At 41.6% G+C, this 20,892-nt stretch overlaps 1 protein-coding gene across 3 annotated transcripts in view; it reads left to right on the forward strand.

The window, feature by feature from the left end:
- gabrr2a (gamma-aminobutyric acid type A receptor subunit rho2a) overlaps positions 1-20,892 on the forward strand; it is a 79,812-nt gene that overhangs the window by 27,953 nt on the left and 30,967 nt on the right. Inside the window, exons 2-3 of one of the 3 annotated variants that reach the window (XM_039786523.1) lie at positions 4,554-4,820; positions 8,436-8,542. In XM_039786523.1, coding sequence (XP_039642457.1) covers positions 4,699-4,820; positions 8,436-8,542 — 229 coding nt within the window. In that variant the 5' untranslated portion in view covers positions 4,554-4,698. Of the gene's footprint in view, positions 1-4,494; positions 4,821-8,435; positions 8,543-20,892 lie in introns of those variants that run through there. The other 2 variants (XM_039786524.1, XM_039786522.1) reach the window with 2 other exon arrangements.

A 20,892-nucleotide genomic window follows, 5' to 3' on the forward strand; every position in this document is an offset into this window, starting at 1 on the left:
CAGCATGAGAATGGCTGCAGAAGGCACTGGGAGCTTTGCAGCTAAATTAACCAGAAGGGTAAATCCCATTTTAATATGGTGATGCCAGGCCAACGTTTTTACATAATTCATCCCATCCCATGGCAGCGTTGGCGACAAGCCAGATCATGCAGTGGCTGATTTGAGGGGGCGATTGGCAGGGAAATCCAGGATTAGCTGCATTTCTGGGAGGCTGTACAGTGGGTGCTGGTTGAGTGGGCGATGAAGGGAATCAGATGTTGAGTCAGTGATTGTTGGGTGAGTCATTAACGTTGGGGAAACATCTGCATCCAGCTCTGCAGGTGGAACATTTGCTTTGCTGCCATCTGCGTGGTATAAGTTTGTGTTGTGTTGGCAATATGGGAAGTAGGGAAGTGACTGAATGTGTGCTATTTAATGTGGAAGTTAAAAAAAAGTTTTACTATTTAATCATATGATTGGAGGTAAAATATATAAGCATAAAGCTTTAATACTACAGTTGGTTCAAAATATTCCATTAATTTCCATCACAAAGATACAAAAAATTGATTTGGGGGGATGGGAGAATTTTTCCTTGGTTCCTTGTAGTGTGTATGTGTTGCAGGTCCTCAGCTGGGTGGAGCCGAGGTGTCATTGCGGTAAGAGCAGGAGCATTACAAATAAGGGTTACACTCTCAAAAGCTTTTTGTAACTCTGAGGACCAATGATATTTGGCCTTTAGCCTTTAACAAGTTTCTGAGGAGCTCAACAATGGTAGAAACATTCCTACAAAAATGCATTTTTTTGTTGCAGACAAGGCCTAATCCGGACACACTCTGCCTTTTCTACCACACAACCCAAATAAGTAACAGTGGCTAACAGTTAAATGTGTCTGAGCCAAGCGGTCAAACAACTCTTCAACACGGTTGTTGGACGTTCCAATCAGCCGAGTGGAAGACTGCATTATTCAGACCAGAACAAATTTCCAGATTGCCAACAACAATGTCCATTAGGTGTTGAAAGGTTGACGGTGCGTTCCACAAACCAAATGGCATCACTCTATATGAATATAACCCAGTGAGCGTTCTGATTGAACCGGTCTATCATGCTCTTTTAGACAACGTGACATGCCAGTAGTCCGTCAGCAGGTCGAACTTGTTGAAAAACTTACTAGACCGCTTAATCTTTAATACCGGGGAAGTAGAAAAGAGTCCCTATCAGCCTGGGGCACAGGCAGGCAAGGTGGCGGCCAAGTAGAGGTGACGGATGGTTTGTTAACACTGAACAATCTGAGAAGCTGTCATTGGAAACTGTTTGGGAAAAGGCAGGTACTTAAAAAAAAAAAATACCTGGCAGGTGATTGGATGAACCATCCATCTATCACATCCGCTATTGTTGTTTTGAACGAACAGTCGTGTTCGACACACACACACACACACACACACACACACACACAACACACACACACACACACACACACACACACACACACACACACACACACACACACACACCCCTAAACCACGGCCGTAGCTGCCAAAAGCTCCTCACCAGATGGGAACCCCCTACTACATAATTGTATAAAATGAACCTGGGCCTACATTAACATGCAGGGCTCACTTTGGGATTGGGCCAATGATTAGTTCAGTAAGCTGGTAGTTCAGACACAAACGCATTAGGTTGGAGCCTGACGAAATGGTGTTTTCATGATAACGCGAGATCACGCGAGTCTCGCGTGAAAGCGTGAAGCTCTCAGAAGCGGATCATCTTGCCTGCCCGACTCACAGATTTTGTATCTTCTGTACAAGTACTTGAAAGAACAGTCACATGTTTATTAAGCTAGCATCTACCTTCCACTCCAAGCACTCCTGGCTTTAAACTCCATGCCTTCTCTCTTCTGGCGTTGTCCTCTGTGATGGCGTATTGTTTTTCCAAATCCAAGATGAATCTCTTGTCGTCCATGGTGTTGTAGAGGAGACGCGTTATTATGGAACCCACCGCAGTTCTAGGCAAGACCCGCCCTTGCTATCATTGGCCAGGCTCGCGAGGTAACAGAACCTGATTTGTTCAGGTCCTATCCCCTGACCAATCGTCTATCCTAACCTTAAAGGTCCCATGGCATGAAAATGTCACTTTATGAGGTTTTTTAACATTAATATGAGTTCCCCCAGCCTGCCTATGGTCCCCCAGTGGCTAGAAATGGCGATAGGTGTAAAATGAGCCCTGGGTATCCTGCTCTGCCTTTGAGAAAATGAAAGTTCAGATGGGCCGATCTGGAATCTTCTCCTTATGAGGTCATAAGGAACAAGGTTCCCTCCCCTTTCTCTGCTTTGCCCACCCGAGAGAGCGAGACATCATGGCTTTCAAACGAGAAAAGTGGCAGTTTGTCAAGGCCACACCCCCACCCTCCACTTTGCCCCCCCTTCTCTCCTCAATAGCTACAGACACAGAAATGTAACATCCTAAGGAAAACTCATTGTGGGACTGGCTCTAGTGGCTGTAATTCTGCACCAAGGCTGAATTTCGGGAAAGAGACTTCAGATACAGTATTAGGGGACCACTAAGGCCTATATAAAAGAGACTTCAGATACAGTATTAGGGGACCACTAAGGTCTATAGAAAAGAGACTTCAGATACAGTATTAGGGGACCACTAAGGTCTATAGAAAAGAGACTTCAGATACAGTATTAGGGGACCACTAAGGTCTATATGAAAGAGACTTCAGATACAGTATTAGGGGACCACTAAGGTCTATATGAAAGAGACTTCAGATACAGTATTAGGGGACCACTAAGGTCTATATAAAAGAGACTTCAGATACAGTATTAGGGGACCACTAAGGTCTATATGAAAGAGACTTCAGATACAGTATTAGGGGACCACTAAGGCCTATATAAAAGAGACTTCAGATACAGTATTAGGGGACCACTAAGGTCTATATAAAAAAGAGACTTCAGATACAGTATTAGGGGACCACTAAGGTCTATATAAAGAGACTTCAGATACAGTATTAAGCAACCTGTCTAGCTTAGGGCCACCGAGTATTAATTTATATTTAATCCAACCCCTTAACTTTTTTTTTTTTTTTTTTTTTTTTTTTTTTTTTGTTTTTTTTTTTTTTTAATTTTTTTTTGTTTTTTTTTTTTGACTGGATACTCTCGCTGTTCCACTTCCTGCCGGTCTGTCGGAACGCCCTGCGTGAAAGTAGACCTGGTGCTTCACGCACGCTTCAGGGACACGACGTGACGCGGCTGGTGGAATATCAAGCATTGACTTGAACTGCCTTGATTGCTGGCGAGAGAACACAGCGCAGATGTGCCCGGTGGAGAAATGGCGTAAGAGTAAGTACTGTTTATTGTGTTCTGTCCGAATATTTGAACAAATTGATGCTTTGGCAACATTGTTATTGGAACTTTCATGCCAGTGAAGCCCCTTTTTGAATTGAATTTCATTGAGAAAATAAATAAATAAATAGAACAGACATGACAGTCTTGTGTGGCTCGGGAAAGGGAAGTTTGGAGTCCCCTGCTGGAACTGCTGCCCCCGTGACCCGACCTGGATAATCTGATGACGATGGATGGAGACTCGACAGTCTTTCGGATTGACCTTCATTAAAAACACATCAATAAGCCACACAGTTGCACTGGGTGACATGTACCTAAATCATGAACACGCACTGTAGTTTATTTTGGCTCACACACATGACACCGTCCTGCTCCTTGCTACTATATGCCCTGATCAAGTTCTTAATAATACTGGAGGTCATGGTTCAAGAATGTCTAGAACCAACGCTTAAATTATTGAAATGATCACACCCCCAACCGGCCCGTCAGACACCGCCTACCAAGAGTCTGGGTCTGCCGAGGTTTCTTCCTAAAAGGGAGTTTTTCCTCGCCACTGTCGCGATAGCCACTGCTAATGCTTGCTCTTGATGGAATTACTGTAATTGTTGGGGTTTTGGAAATTACAGAGTGTGGTCTAGACCTACTCTATCTGTAAAGTGTCTCGAGATAACTTTTGTTATGATTTGATACTATAAATAAAATTGAATTGAAAATTGAATTGAATTGAATTGAATTAAAAATGAAATGAAGGAGCTGGGAATCAAAACCAACAGCAGCACATCCTAAAATATGACGTGGTGATGATTCTGCTCACGGCCCCAGAAACGCTTACTGCTGCCTTGCACTAAGTGAAAATAGGGGGGTTGGCTTTAAACCGCTCCATGTCCCTGAGTGGAGTGAAACGTGATTCCTATGATGAGGTTTTTATTTACAAAAGGGAGGAATAATCTGCCTCACTTATTGTGTCATGCCAGGCTGCAAATAATCTGTGTGTGTGTGTGTGTGTGTGTGTGTGTGTGTGTGTGTGTGTGTGTGTGGGGGGGGGGTTCTCCCTGAAGCATGTAGGCTACAGATGTTCAGCCTTCTCTCTCTCTCTCTCTCTCTCTCTCTCTCTCTCTCTCTCTCTCTCTCTCTCTCTCTCTCTCTCTCTCCCTCTCTCTCTGTGTCTCTCTCGTAAGTATAAGTGCGGACAGTGTACAGCATCGCACACACAAACACATTCCTCTCCTGCAGCTGTCGCGCGGCAGAGCGCCTGATGCCATGACCGAGGACACATCCATCCTCTGCTGAGAACTATGCGCTGCCGGCTGAGCCCTGCTGGAATGAACCGACTGAGAGGGGCTTTCAAAGGACTCACCTGTGGATTTGCGCCGTCAAGATGCCTTATTTGACCAAACCTCTGATTTTACTCCTATGTCTGGTTGTTAGCGGGGAATGCCGTAAGCACGGCCACCGCGTGCGGAGATGGACCGGCACCGTAGAGACCCAAAAGCATGGCACGTAAGTGAAAAGAAATGAGATTTATCCAAATATCTAGCAGATAAATATAAATGGTTTCACTTTAACTGTCATTAGCCTGTCACTAAATTTATCACATAACTGCTGGTTAATGTAGAGGTAAGTGGAGCTCAAGGATTACTTGTCATTTACATTTCCTTAATTACAAATATAATTAAAACCTTAACAATTACTAAAAGGAAACAGAAGTCAACAGAAGCCTCATATTGAGCCACATTACCTGCAGATGGTTGTTTATTTGCTTTTTAGGGAGCCTATTGTAACATCTGGCCAGAGACTGCAGATGAAAACGAGCCTTTTGGCTAAATCTGGCATATTTACTTTACATATTTATTTGTCCCTGTCAAATCAAAATAAAGAAAGGAAAAGAAAAGATGCATTATGTAGGTGAAATGTAGTCTAGGTTTTATCAATATGGTATAAAGCAAAGTTTGAAATGTAACTTTCCTGACATTCTTTTATTTTTTTCTGAGTATTATTTTACTGTAGGGGTGAAATAATGTTTTTCTTTACTGGTTTGGTAAAAAGTGACAGGAAAAGTCTGAGCTTTGTGCACTGCATTCATGAGGTGTGTCAGAAGTGGATCTCTTTGGCATCATTGCAGAATGATGGCATTTTGTTAAAAGACACGCAACAGTCGGTGCATGTTAACACTGTATTGATTAATTTCGTGCATAGGAGTGGAAATCATGAAAATCCGATTAAAAAAAACAAACTGTATTTTAAGTGGTTCATGAACTGCAGTTACATGAGTGCGCTGCCAAATATTCACCCACGCACATCCATACACTGATGGAGGTGAAGCTGCCTGCAAGACACTGACTTGCTCATCGGGAGGACTTTGGGCTTCAGAGGGACGCTTTGACATAGCCTACTGTTCAAGACTGTCCTCTCCAAAGAAACAACAGCATCCGTCATTTGTTTAAATGCCTAAAACAACAAGGGTTTACTGTATGTTTACCAGACAAAGACCTCTTGTGGCTGTGTGAATTATGACATTGACATAGAGCCCAAACATTGACATTGAGCCTAAACAACTTTGCAGGGTGGAGCAGGCCAGCCAATTACAATTAAAGATAGACATCACTTTCCAAATTGGGCCCCTCATCCAAACCCACCCACTCAATTCAATTGTATTTATAGTGTCAAATCACAACAGGAGTTTTCTCAGGAGACTTTACAGATAGAGTAGGTCTAGACCACACTCTATAATTTACAGAGACCCAACAATTCCCCAACAAATCCCCACCCCCGACCCCCAAGCACCACCACCCACCCATAGCTCTACCAACACAGGCACTTTCAAAGAAGCTCCTGGCTTGGCCATTGTAGTACCAGCAATGGAGTCTCTAACAACTATTTCCAAGTCAAGTGTCAACAGTGCCCTGTTTTGCATACATTATGCAGAATTACAGGCGCCCGGATAGCTCAGTTGGTAGAGCGGGCGCCCATATATAGAGGTTTATCCTCGATGCAGCGGGCCCAGGTTCGACTCTGACCTGCGGCCCTTTGCTGCATATGTCAATAGAGGCCTAAAAATGCCCCAAAAATTATCTTAAAAAAAACATTATGCAGAATTATTGTGAGACAATGTGAGACTATAATAGCCATAATTGCTTTTGGAGCCAAACCATGTAGTCCTGCTACAATTGTTTTTTTTTTCTTGACCACAATTATTCCGTAACCATTCGCCTAGTGGTGGTTATTTTAACCATCCAATCCGTTTCCTTAACTGGCCTTTTGATATCTGTATCTATAGCGGTCAGATCAGAGATGGCTATTAATATAAACATTTTTAAACATGATTTGCAAAAGTTATGGAAGGCATTTACAAACAATGTTGTCTTGCTGATAGGGGCATCAAATAAAAAAATGTCATTCTGGAGGGGAGTTACGAATTAACGTTTTTTGGAGCACTTGTTGGAATCAAACCACCAACGCAACGGTTACTTCTTAAAATTCGGAAACCACTCAAGAAAGGCCTCATGAGTTAAATCAAAGTGTAAGCCATGATACAAAAAAATCCCTGTGCAAGTGAATCACAACAACTCTTTCAGAGCATAATGACAGTTTGATATTGAGTGAATTGATATCTGTTTCAAATTCTTGTCATGAAGAAGAAAAGCAGAGCTTTCACAGACCTGGTCGACAGGCGCGTAGGAGGAGATCATGGGTCGACGATACCGAATAAAAGACTCCCACACACAGCCCTCTTCACTCAGAGATATTTAATAACGCTTCGGTACACAGAACCTTCAACAGGTTATTTTTCATCAGGTAGTTATTGTCTTCCAGACTGTATGAGAGATGAAAAGACTGGGATACTTGGTGCTTAAGCGGAGAATGCGACAGTGACTCACTCAGACTTCTTCTGACTGGATGAACCCTAAACCTTATAAGTCATTCACTATTCTCGAGTGGTTTATCGAGAAACAAAGAGGAATATCAGAGTCTGATGCACATCATGTTTGAGATTCCATTATACGTAAAACCCCAATTGGACACACGAGGGCAGGGAGGGCAGTTTTTTTCATTTTCATTTCATTTATCTCTTCTCTTCTGCTCGCTTGCAGAGAAAACGTATATCTGTCTGTTATAGCTCTGCCAGGGCCCCGCCATGTCAAGCCCATCTCTTCTCAGAGGTGATTTAACAGCATGTGGTCTGAACAGCTCCGCCACCATCACAGTTAGTCACACTATATAATGACAATTATCACAGCACGACGTGCATCTAACCAAGGACACAAATCCAATTTTAGGAGTGGCATGTCTGCAGTCCGTGGGACTGTTTTTGCTCAAACGCAGGGTTGATCTAAAAAGACATTTGCATTCTCTCAATCATAATATGGTAAGTAGCTTCTGTGTGAGCTTTCAGCTGCGGACATTTTATGTTTGTGTGGGCTTTTTTGGAAGTATGGAATGCAGATTTTGCGAATGTCCTAGAACATGGAAGATGAGGAAAAAAAAAAAATTGGGTTGGAAATACACGGCCAATTTATGCAGTTCTTGTTCTCAGTTGTCACAGCAGATTGCATCAGTATTCACTGGTGTTGGTTCGTTGGTTTTTATCTCTTCAAAACCAAACCCCAGTCTGTCACTTACTAGTCTGGATCGACGACAAGTTTATTTCCAGGATTAAAAAAATGTGTGTCAAAACAACAAACTTCGAGCTAGGAAGCCACACGCTGAAAGTGTCACGTTTTGAAAAAGTTTTGTGGGATTGCTTCGGAGGAAGTACACACGGCGATACACTGGTAAGAGCAAATGTTTAATGTTTAACCGTGTATCAGCTAATTTAAATAGCTCACGTTACTGAATTCTGTCAACAGTTAACTTCATTTAATATTATATGTGGTGTTTTGTGGGCTGTAAATGTTCCACCAAAACAAGTTCCTTCCCGAGACTATTTAGCAGAGCCAGCGTCGCTGCGTCCAGAGTTTAGCGCCGCACAAGATGATTGTGATTGGTTTAATCCCTTATCCCAGAATGTGTCTGTGGTGTGGCCAGATCTGACTCCCCAGCGCTGTGAAGATAGGTCTGGCAATGCAAGACTAGTCCCATACCTACCCCCTGACAGCAAATGTCATTTTCCTCTAGCTCCTTGGCAAAGAAGCCTCCAGATGTGACCAAGTCTCGCAAAACAAAGACGGAGCATCTGCTCAAAGTAGACGATCACGACTTCACCATGAGGCCAGCATTTGGAGGTAGGTGTGCAATTCTATTATTTTTTTTCTGTTGTATACATACAGACATTTATTCATGATCACATTCACACATGGACACAAACTCAAGGTCCACTTACTAGCTTTTTCTTGATCTTTAAACCACATCTCATCTTCCTAATTGCTTAGTTTTATTGTAAGCTGCCAAAACTATAATCGTAAAGAAAGGAAAACTGGTGGAGTGCCCCTTTATAGCCTAGTTGTTAATGATTTTATCAGTTGGTGTGAGGATTCTTTTTTAGAGCTAAACATATCCAAAACAAAGGATATGATTATTGATAGTACAAAGCATGCTCCCACCCATGATCCTACAATAATCAAAGGCCAGCATGTGGAGTGTGTTAAAGGCAATTATAAGTATCTTGGGACATTGGGTCATTGACTCTAAAATAAACTTGTCTTTTTCTGTTGTGTATTGGTTTGGGAGCCTATCCCTGCAGGACAAAAACTCCCTCAACCAAATCATAAAGTGGGCTAGTGGGCTAGTAGGCTGATAGGTGAGTCTTAACTCAACACACAGCTTAAGGGCACGGCCAACTCAATTTCTTTGGATTGGTCCCATCCTTTCCATGGCGAATTACAGCTTCTCTGCTCTGGCCGTCGTTATGTGGCTCCTAAGGGTAGAACCAAGCAATACAGATATAGTTTTGGACCTGCAGCGATTATGCTATGCAATAAAATTGGAATGCGGGATGCACCTCATCTATAGCAATTAGAGATCTTCAGGCTCCTGTCGGAGCAGTGATGGGAAAGAAAAAAAAGGGGGGGGGGGGGGGGGGGGGGGAAAAAAAAAAAAAAACCAGGTGTGGGAGGGGGCGGGGGGCACCCCAAAGGGGCCGCCCCTTGTAAGATGATGTAGTAATATGAGCGACAACGGTAGACAAGTGGTATGAAAGACCATTATCTGCGTACGGAAGTTGGTTGGGGTGGTGGATGGGTCAAACAAAACAGGTCTTTTACCCAAAAGACCGGGGTTTGTGTCCCGTTCTTGTCCCGCGTGTCATTGAAACGTACATTTTGTAACCCCACCCACCATCTTTTCCTAAACCTAACTCTTCCGTTCTTGTGCCGCATGTCAGTTAAACGTACCTCCTGACCCAGAGCATCAAAAAATGACGGCCAGAGTCCCGACCAAGCGCATCTAGATATGACGCCAAAAGGGCTAGACCCCAGTCCCGAAAGCATCAAATAGTGGCGGCCAGAGTCCCGACTTTTTGGGTCAATAAGAAACGGCAAAGGCCCCTGACCAAGTGTTGCTTTTTTGGCGCATGATGGGAGTGAGAATGCGTTGGGCTGAACTTTGTCCCATTTCGGTCGGCTGTATTGTAGCAAAGTTTGTTTGTTATGATGTTTTATGATGAAGTTGGTGTTGAGGTTTACTTGGACTGCTGTACCCTGTCTGCACAACAAATTTACCCTCGGGTAGTAATAAAGAAGCCCAACCTAACCTTTAATCCTGTTGGATGTGAAGCCTGGAACTAGAAGCGACCTGCATGAAGACAGGGATGGAGGAAAGATTGTATTTGGTTGACATGAGTATGTGTGGCCTGGCCTCCCTCAATCTTAAGAAAACCAATTGCATGTCAGCACTTCGGTCTGCCCTCATGTCTCGTAATAGTCTTGGGTGTCAGAACCTCTGATATGTTGGGCTCTTTGATGTGGTACCAAATTAAAGTATCCATCCCTTTCCTGGAATCATCTCAAAGCATCTCTTCAGCCTACACCTGTTGTGACTGCAATTAACTGAAATGTTTTTTGTTCTGCTGGATCGCAAGAAAAACTAGATCTAAAGCTTCTTCTTTTATTCAGGCTGACAATGTCATTGCCTCTTCTGAGTTTTTAAGATGAATATCTCAGTGCGGTAGATGCTAAACCGTTAAGAAGTTGCTCCCCAAGTCATCGAACATCCCACCGGTGTTGTTCTGTGTGAGATCCGAAGACAGCAGTTCACAAGATGTTTCATACTTGATATCTTTTCAAGGTATGAGTTGAATCTAAAGTGGTGTTTTATCATTAAAATACTTCAGAAAGTAGCTCGTGGCTCGGTTTCTGTTCATATTCTTAGAAGTGTATGCACTCTTGTATCTCTTTAGTGCAATCAAATGAAACTTGTTGGATCGCTTTCATGAAAAGAATTGGATACTGAGATCCACCCAAACCCCTGCTGCGAAATAGAGTGGGAAAGGGATAAATCTTCCTTTGACTCGCCTTCCTCTGAAGTCATACCTTGTTGGCAGCAGAAGATGCAACCGTCATTAAGTGAGGCCGCTTCTCCCCTGTTAAAGCGATTGCTATTTCAGAGAAAGGCAGAGCATGTAGCAGGAGGTCACAGTGGAAATGGGACTAAAAATAGCCCCGGTCCAGGCACAAAGTCCCGAGGATACACGGCTCTAGTCGCATTAGTATTTGACTCTCATACTCCACCCTGTTTCCCTGGAAAGGGATGTCCCCTCCAGATGTGTTTAAACCTGTAGCTTGTTTTTTTATATTAAATAATACTTAAACATGTTTATTCCACCAAAACAGATCAGCAAGATACTGGCTTAGCCGCATCAGAATGAAAGAGGCTGAAAATTGAAAAATGCTCCAAACACACCCCACCCCTTCCTCAGACTCAGAGCCCAAAGATAAGCCTGTTGTTGTAATTCAAATCAGATACTTGACATTGGTAAGTATGGATATTAAGTCGCATTTAATAAAGAAAAAAGGTTGAGGTTACTCTGTTTGTACCCGTAGATAAAAAGTGCAGGGCATCCATGACTCTTCAGTTTCAGACACCACAGACAACATACATTTACAATGGGACAATAAATAAAACAGTTCAAATGCTCCAGTGCTATTCAAGATGCTAGAATATCTCATACTGTAAATACCAATGAAAGCACTGACCACCATAACATACATGGAAAAGTAAAAACTGAATAAAATATTCTAAAAACAGATTAATGAATAGATATTATATACACAAATACAGGCTCCAGAAATATTTTGTGTATATACACAAATACAGGCTTTAGAAAGATTTTGTACAAATTGTGCAATTTTTCTTACAGCTTGTTAATCATCTGTGATTGCAGCTGGGACAAAGCTGTTTTTATTTTGTTTGGTTTTACACCTTGGAATTAAAAACCTCTTTCCAGAAGGGAGCAGCTGAAATTCTGCAAAAAGGTGCAAGCTGTTATTTTGAAATGGAATCTGTTATCCACTGTAGCTGCGTAGTGTACAGGGACTCTGGGTACTTCTGGGATTCACCGATAAGCATATTGAAATCATTCCACAATTATATTTCCACCTGTTCTTTACAGAAAGATTTCCAAACCAAAAGAGAACGAACTATGGGGTTGTTGTTTTTTACAACTTGGGTCTTTCTTTTGTAACTGAAGGCGCCAGTTTAATCAAACATGATAACATTGTACACACTGAAGTTATTACCCAGATTTTTGAATCCTGCAACATCGCTAAGAAGAATAGACATGCAAAACAAGCATTCAGATGATAAGACAACTGATTGCAATTCGGGCTTGGTTCATGATTTTAATGTTTGACTTTAATTTCTAAATTTTCCAAATAAATGTAAGCTGGGGGTTTGTTTACAACCTGTTGGTTGGCTTGTGTTTTGTGCCTCATCATATTCATCTTTAGCAATGACGCAGAGTTCCAAAATGTCAGTGATTGCTTTAGGCAAGTACAATGTTATCATAACTGATCGAACCGATGGCTGGAGCTACAAAAATAAAACCAAAGATGAAATAAACCCTAGTTTTCCTTTAATATGGATCAGTGTTCTGTATGTTTGCTGAAGGTATAAGTTATTTCACCCTTCTAATTTTCAATCTTTGCATATTTTAAGCGGTTTATCCCTATGGCAGCATCAACGTGCTTGGAATTTTCATGGTAATCTGCCTATTAAATTGCTAGAATTATTGTGGGTAAGTGGAAAATGTGAAGCATGAAAGGCGCAATGTGCGTATGCTGTACAATCCCAGTTGGGTACAGGTGCCAGAGATAGCCATATGCATTGTTGTCCGTACACGATTTAAGAAAGAAATGTTTCAACATCAAAGTTTGCCTGACAAATATATTGATGGTTGAAACAATGCCTCATTAACTCCAGTGAGCTTATAATTAAAGGCAGGGTTGGTAAAGTTGAAAAGATTTGAAAGTAGCATCTCCTTGGGGCTCCGACCCGCACGAGCGCCGTTGCTTCAGAGCACAGCGGAGAAAGGACCACAGTTTTACTTCATAATTCATTCACCGCTAAGCTAACAGCTAATATTATCATACCGAATGTTTAACACAATCATGACTACTGTTAGCAACGGCGGCGACGCAAATTGAGCTCAGGCTCTTTACAGGGGGGGTGGTTTTTTCCAAGTTCCGAGGCAGTTTTGAAAAAAGTGGATGTTGTTACATGATTACAGCAGCTACAGATGAGGGCTCTTTTTTCGCTGCTTTTTCAGAGCCATATCAAACAACATATAAAATAGTGTGTATTGGAAATAGTTACCAACCCAACCTTTAGGTGTAAAATGTGGTCTAATAATTATGTCAAAGAATCAGTAGGAAGGTCATCTAAAAAATGGCGCTATCATCCAGGGACCATGGGAATTTGTGGTAGTGTTTAAGGAAGCCAATACTTTTAAGATAGCTTGCCATGTGCCGATGTTCAAGGAAAAACTGTGACCCAATGAATGCAAGTTAAAAGGAAAGGGGGCAATCCAAAATAATTCAGATTTCTTTCTTCAGGGGACCATGAATCTTAGTACAACATGTTATGTTACTATCTGGCCCATCTGCCAGTAGTTTTCAAGACATCTTGCTCTGGATCAAAGTGCTAGACAGGGGATGATGAATATCTCCATCATCAGGAACTACTTTAGGCTTAAAGCTTACATTCAAGGCTTTAAAGCCACTTGAAATTAATTTTTTTTGTTTCTGTTTGAATACAACCTTTTTAGACAGATTTGAAATGTGGAGGCAGGAAAAGCAAAGGTGTCTATAATAAAATGAATGATGGGTAAATTCCATTAAGCTTTGATTTCAGGATCAAGGTATGGTTTATGCTGGCTCAATGTCACTCTCACTGGAACACTTGAATAGAATAGAGAACCATTAGCATACATTACTGTTATTAGTAACACTAATAACAGTAATGTTTTACCAAAGGTTCTCTCAAGCAATTTAGTATTGCACTTCCATAGTAGTTGAACTACCAAGATTCATATAATGTTTAAGAAAAAATGGTCTAAATCAATTCAAAAGTGGCCAATGCTCTGTCTGAAATCACGCACTTCTGTTTTTACACTTGCTTATCTTTTTTAACACTTTTATTTGTACATTTCCAGTTATCACCTAAAACAATCATATTCTCTATCTTACAAATAATCATAGACAAACAATCTCAACAAGAGAAAGACAAAGATAGACCAAACCTAAAATCAACCTTACAGACTTGTCACAGACAACAGACGGACCAGAGATTAAAAAAAAAAACATAACAAAAAAAACAAGTGCACCTAACATTCCTTATTACAGGACTGACCAAGGGCAGGTCTAAACATTCAGAGTTCCAGTTCTAGACCAGGTAAATTGTTCACATAAGTTATCAGAGGGTCCCAGGTTTTGTAGAATCTGTTGATGGAACCGTTGAGGGTACATCTGATTTTTTTCCAGCTTAACATTCTGCATAATGTCCCTAATCCAGTGGTGGTGTGATGGAGGAGTAGCAGCCTTCCATTTAAATAAAATCAAGCGTCTAGCTAATAAGGAGGAAAAGGCAATGACCCTCTGTAAATGAACAGGGGGAACAGATCCCGTCGTATCAGAAAAACAACCAAAAATAGCAACTAAGGGAGAAGGTGAGATGTTATAAGCATAAGCATTAGAGATGACTTCAAAAAAGGATGAACAGAAAGGAACAAGTTTCGGACAAGACCAGAACATATGATAGGAAGTAGCCGGCGTCTGTTTACATCTATCGCATAATGGATCTATGTTCATAAATATTCTTGCTAAGTTGGCTTTTGAGAAGTGCAACCTGTGTAACACTTTAAACTGTATTAAAGAATGTCTGGAACATATGGAAGAAGTGGACTTTAGTAAGAGCCATATCCCATTCCTCATCAGACAGCTGCGCCCCCAAGTCATTTTCCCACTACACTTGCTATTTTGAGTACATGGTGCTTTTTTACTGACGAAGTATGGCCGAATGCAGTGCGCTACAAGAACCCGGATGGTCCAATGAAATCGGTCGAAACGTTGAGTGTGGAACGATGGACCATACCCTTTTCAGCTGTCTAGTGTTTCTTCTTTTTGTCGTTTAACCCTCTCAGGCGCAGCCAAACGATTTTTGACAAAACTCCTGCTCCAAAAGCGATATTAGAAAATGTACTATTTTAATCATATATAACCTAAGACTTTGGTAAACTCATTTCAAGCACGGGAACAATCCGTACAACGCATCATAAGTTAAGGTTTGTTTTAAAAAGACATTTGAGGAATTTTCAGAAAAGCCAACATCAACTTTTTCAGCTTTAGCGCCAAATTATCTCTTGACACATTGCTCTGGGACAGATTTGGGCCTCACTGTATGGAAAGCTGGGTTCGTTCTGAACATTTTGATATGAAACAAATGGGGATCAGTTATATGTAAATACCTTAAAAAGGTGGATTTAAAAAGATATGTGAAAATACCCTTAGACCTCAGAGGTTTAACAGTAAACAACTGGTGAAAAAAGTTGTTATAAGTTATTTTTTTTACATTTTAAATGAATGAATCATTTCAATTTAACCATATGGCCTTTGCAATAAACAAGCCTTTCTTTTAATCTTTAATTTTGAATAAGAGGACACATCTGCTGTTTTGTTTGTTGTTCATTTCATTCTCTTCAAAAGAAATCGTGGGAAAATCCTGTCGTGAACTTAAAATCGTGAATCCTATGGAATCGTGAGTTGAGTGTATCGTTACATCCCTGATGGACACTACTCATCACATTACATTTCATTTAGCTGACTCTTTTATCCAAAGCGACTTCCATTCATACACCGATGGCGCAGCATCGGGAGTAGTTTCGGGGTTCGGTGTCTTGCCCAAGGACACTTCGACATGTAGGCTGCAGGGGCGGGGATCGGACCACCCAATCTCCCAATTGGTACACGACCACTCACACATCCCACAAATGGTCCTCAACTGTCGCCGTCTTTGCGACAGAGCGGGAGCTGCAGGAACGCCAATGCATTTTCAAATTTCTGAATATGGCGGGCGAGGACGCTGTAGCGGTTGTGATTGAAACACCGAACTCCAAACTATGCAAATGTAATTCATACTTTTTGTTTTTAAATAAGTACCATTACACTGCAGTGAAATAATGAGAAAACAAGCCGGTAGATACTGTATATATTGTTGGACGAAAATAGTTAGCGGTAATGCCACCCCGGCCGCAATCTACCATTAGAAAGAAGAGTCATTTCCAGTCGCTGCATAATGGGCGTGTGTGATTCGAGACAACACTACCTTGTCGAAATGTAGGCGCAACACAAGTGAGTACATGTACATGTAAGTGTACTTACGGAAGTATCCGACTTGAGACACACTGTAAGATATCCGAGATACCTAGGTCAAGCCTCCAAAACACTTGATCCAACATGTCCCATAACGCAACTGCCTCCTAAAAACACATGGCTTTCAAATCTCACACCCTCAGCTTGTAATGCAGGCCCTTTGATCTCACCATGACTTCTACTGATGAGTACATATTGTATGCGCTGCAAAGACCGTTACATCTGTACATGGTTGTCTTTCGGTGAATAGAGGGCAGTGAGTGTGGCTAACGTGTGGGGTGTATTATTGCTCTTAATCCTGAGTAAAATAACACATTAAGCTTGTTGTTAATCCACGCTGAAGGGAAAAAGAGAGAAAGCCATAACATTTGATGTATGGGCTCGGAGCGACTCGCGTTATGATCTGTTAACGGTATACCAAAGCCACTGTGTACTTTTCAGAAAATATGGTGGCTTAGCAGTGTTGGGGATTTACTGGAGGTCACAAAGTCAGGTGGGGTTGTTTCCTACTGCCTATTATATTTCCTCCACCCAGCTCTTACAGGCGTACTGCTGGATTCAGTCAGGCTGTCATGAACCATTCAAACATAAAGCTACGAAAAGTAATGCACTGTAATTCGTATGTATTCCACATATTTTTTGCACTTTTTGTCGGCTAAACTTTTTGTCAGCTAAACTTTTTGTAACCACTGCTGAAACGACCCTTACCTCCCGAGCCCTGTACCCTGCTCAAAGTCACCTTTTGTTGGCTAAACTCAACTAGCAACAGCCTCTGAAACGGCTGACAGCTCACGGGGCTCTGAAGCCAGCTCCCAGTCACCTTTTGTCTGCTAAATTTAACTGAAAAGAAGGCTAAACTTAACTCTCATATGAGCGGTCGTCACGTGACCAGTCAGCAGCCGCCTTATTCCATCGTTGCAAGGTCTCCTCAAGAGTTTGGGTGACGGCCGCACATTCTGGCGTCAAGTTGATTTTTATACATCACACCGTGTGCGTGAAAACCAGCGTACGCAAGCTTTTCGTGCGTACCCAACGTTTATACATGAGGCCCCTGGTGAGGATTCACTATAAGCCCCCGACGGGTTTCTAACCTCTCCAGCACACACTCTTTCTCTTCCTATGTGAAAAACATATGATGTGATTTATGTTGTACTGTACTGTACTTTTTTTTGTATATGGTAATATTTTCACTGTATGTTTTGCTGTTACCAAGTGTCCAAACAATCGATACATACTATTAGTATATGATTGAAGGCCAAAGTGGCTCTTATCGTGATAATAACTGGCGGTAAACCTGACCTGAAGGAATACTGGCTTTAAAAAGAATGGAAAACTGGGACAGGAAAGTTAAAGTGGTCATATTATGCTTTTTGGCTTTTTCCATTTCCTTTATTGTGTTATATATCTTTTTTTGTGCACGTAATAAGTCCACCCCAAAGGGACTTACCATCTCCAACAGAAAACCCTGTTCACAAACTGCTCCAAACAGCTCTGTTGTAGTCCAGCCTAGTAGTTCTTACCTAGGTACTGTCAGGGCACGCCCTCATACTCTGCTTCTGACTGGCTAGTAGTCCTTACCTAGGTACTGTCAGGGCACGCCCTCATACTCTGCTTCTGACTGGCTAGTAGTCCTTACCTAGGTACTGTCAGGGCACGCCCTCATACTCTGCTTCTGACTGGCTAGTAGTCCTTACCTAGGTACTGTCAGGGCACGCCCTCATACTCTGCTTCTGACTGGCTAGCAGTCCTTACCTAGGTACTGTCAGGGCACGCCCTCATACTCTGCTTCTGACTGGCTAGTAGTCCTTACCTAGGTACTGTCAGGGGACACCCTCATACTCTGCTTCTGACTGGCTTGTAGTCCTTACCTAGGTACTGTCAGGGGACACCCTCATACTCTGCTTCTGACTGGCTAGTAGTCCTTACCTAGGTACTGTCAGGGCACGCCCTCATACTCTGCTTCTGACTGGCTAGTAGTCCTTACCTAGGTACTGCGCATGTGTGACTCCCAACAAAGATGGAACAGAAGTGAGATGTCTCACTCTGTAGCTAAAACAGAGAGCTCAACACACAGGGTGAAAAGAGGAGCTGCAGCAATGTGCAGTAAAACAAAAATATGGTGTTTTCTGAAAATTAAACCATGTAAACCTATTCTGATATAACCTCTAAATACAATTATGAACCTGAAAATGAGCATAATATGGGTGCTTTTTCCTCTTCATTTATCCAGGGAAAGTACTGATGTGGGTCTTTTTTCCAGCGACTTCCTGCTGCACGCACCCTCATTCTGGGAGCTTTGCCACTGAGCAGTTTCTAATCTTTTAGTCTTGATAAAAAAATGGTTCAAGGGCTATTAATACATCACTGAAATACACAGAAGGCCATAACAACTTGTATATTCTATTTAGAGGCTCTTAAAAAAACTCATATCAAAAATCAAGTGATTGAACATCATCCCCCGTAAGTCTTAAAATAGCATGGCATGATACCCACCAAACAACAGGGCTGTGACTGCTGCTGCCACAGTTTGTAGAGAATCAATTAGAAGATTGTTTCAAGCTTGCTACATCAAAGGAAACTGTAGTAATGTATTGATTTAGGCTCACTGCCGCTTTTGTTATTTCACACCAAATTGAAGGCACTTTTGAAACGTGTATAACTCAATGATTTTGTATTTGCCAAAGAAAACGTTGAGCTTATTACATTAAATGTCACAAAATGGCAGAAATGTGTCATTCCGTAGGCCTGTTGCAATTATTAAATAAATGTCTAATTGTCGTTTATTTTACATAATCTAACAAAGTTTCTTTGTTTAACAGCAATTAATTGCTAACATTAGCTAAGGTCCCAAGGTGTCTGACTGGTAATTGTTGATTTTGTTCAGAAATGCCAAATAGTACTTGCATTGTAAGTAAGTGATTATTAGTTGGACCGTATATAGCAACAAAAATGACGAGGGGGGATACAGCGGATAGAAAAAAGGTTTTATGATAATAAAGCGCCGTTGTTGTCTTCCTAGGCTGTGTATTTGTGTTATTACATTATCTGGGTCACATGACAGCGATATAACCAAAAAATGGATCCTTGAATTCATTCAAAACTTGAATTTGTTTAAAAAGTAATACATTTGAGTGAAAGAGTGTATGTTTGTTTGAGTGATTGTGTGTATGTACTGTATGTATATAATGTTTTTTTCATTTTCTTTGGATTTTAACTTTTCTTTAGTTATGTAGGTTATTTCTATTATTGTTGTTGTTGTTGTTGTTGTTGTTGTTATCATCATCATCATCATCATCACCGGGTGGATTGCATCATATATATATATAATATATATATATAATATAATATAATATAAAATAAAAAAAACTGCAACAATATGTGAATTGTACTGTTCGGTAATGGATTGTAAATTTAAGTGAATGAGTTGCAATAAAAGTATTAAAAAAAATGTAGTCAAAGAGACAATTTATTGTTAATTGCAATTATTTCTGAGAAAATTAATTGTATAGCAATATTTGGAATTGTTACAGCTCTAGTCATTTGCGTTTATCCCCGATCACCAAAGTGACATTCCCGTGATATCCCGTGAGGCGACGTGAGCTCAGGGGAACGTCCCAACAACAACAACCACAGTTTTTGTTTTCTTTATTTATTTATTTTTTAGCTAAAGCTTTAAGCATTGCTCATTGATGGATGGATCAGCTGCCATCTGGAGATATCGGCTTAATTTGCAGTGACTGTAGACTCATCATATCGGACCAGCCAGTACCATCTGTTACCTTCAGGGAGGAGATTCCATTCCCTGCCCCTAAGATCCAAACGAGCCATGCCCACCTTTGTGCCAGCATCCATCGCAGTCTCGCATTGCCAGACCCTCCTCCACAGCGCTGTGGCATTTCTTTAAAACAATCATAATCGTTTTGGGCGGCGCCGGACGAAGCAACGCTGCCAAATGGCCTCGGGAAGGAACTTGTTTTGGTGGAATATGTGAACGTTCAAAAGTTGTTTTCAGTCGTGCAACAGAAAACTCAGATTGGACAGATAGTCTAGCTAGCTGTCTGGATTTACCCTGCAGAGATCTGAGGAGCAGTTAACCATAGTCCTCACAAATCCACCAGAGGTTAGAACGCCAACACAAAGAAAGTGGAAGATGACATCCAGCCAAAATGAGGGGCATGCGGCAGAATTTTCGACGACTTCGGAGCAATCCGGGAAGTGGAACGTCATTGACATAGACTAGCATCCACCAGACTGTTGAACAAACAATAACCCCTAGCCTAGCCTAGCTGTGCCTCGCTGCATGGCACGCCCCACTCCAGCAGAGATGAGCAGATTAAGCTGGCTGCGGTTACTCCTGTTTACAGCTCAGATTAGCACAGGCACCAATCTGTTACGCCATCAGGCAGCTGTTACCCCGCGCATGACTCTTTGTCCCAAACTGAAGAACAGACACAGAAATAAAAAGGGGACCAAAACTGGCTGTAAAAGAACATCTGGTGTCGTGAAAGTATTTTGAGATTCTGTATTCTGATTCTGATATTTGATCAATTGTGGGTGTTACTGTGTATCACCATGTATTGTGTTGAAGAAACGGTGCACAGTTGTGGCCGTTACACACACTCGACTCTGATTGGTGCGATCCGCTGCTGTTTAGACAGAAACGCATTACTTGAAGCCTGACAAGATGGATTTTTGTGTGATGTGGGATCCTGTTATCCTCTGATCCTCTGAAAAAACTTCAGCTTTGCAGCAAAAATAAGTTGATTTTTTTT

Source organism: Perca fluviatilis, chromosome 20 (assembly GCF_010015445.1).
Source record: "Perca fluviatilis chromosome 20, GENO_Pfluv_1.0, whole genome shotgun sequence".
Taxonomy (NCBI): Eukaryota; Metazoa; Chordata; class Actinopteri; order Perciformes; family Percidae; genus Perca; species Perca fluviatilis.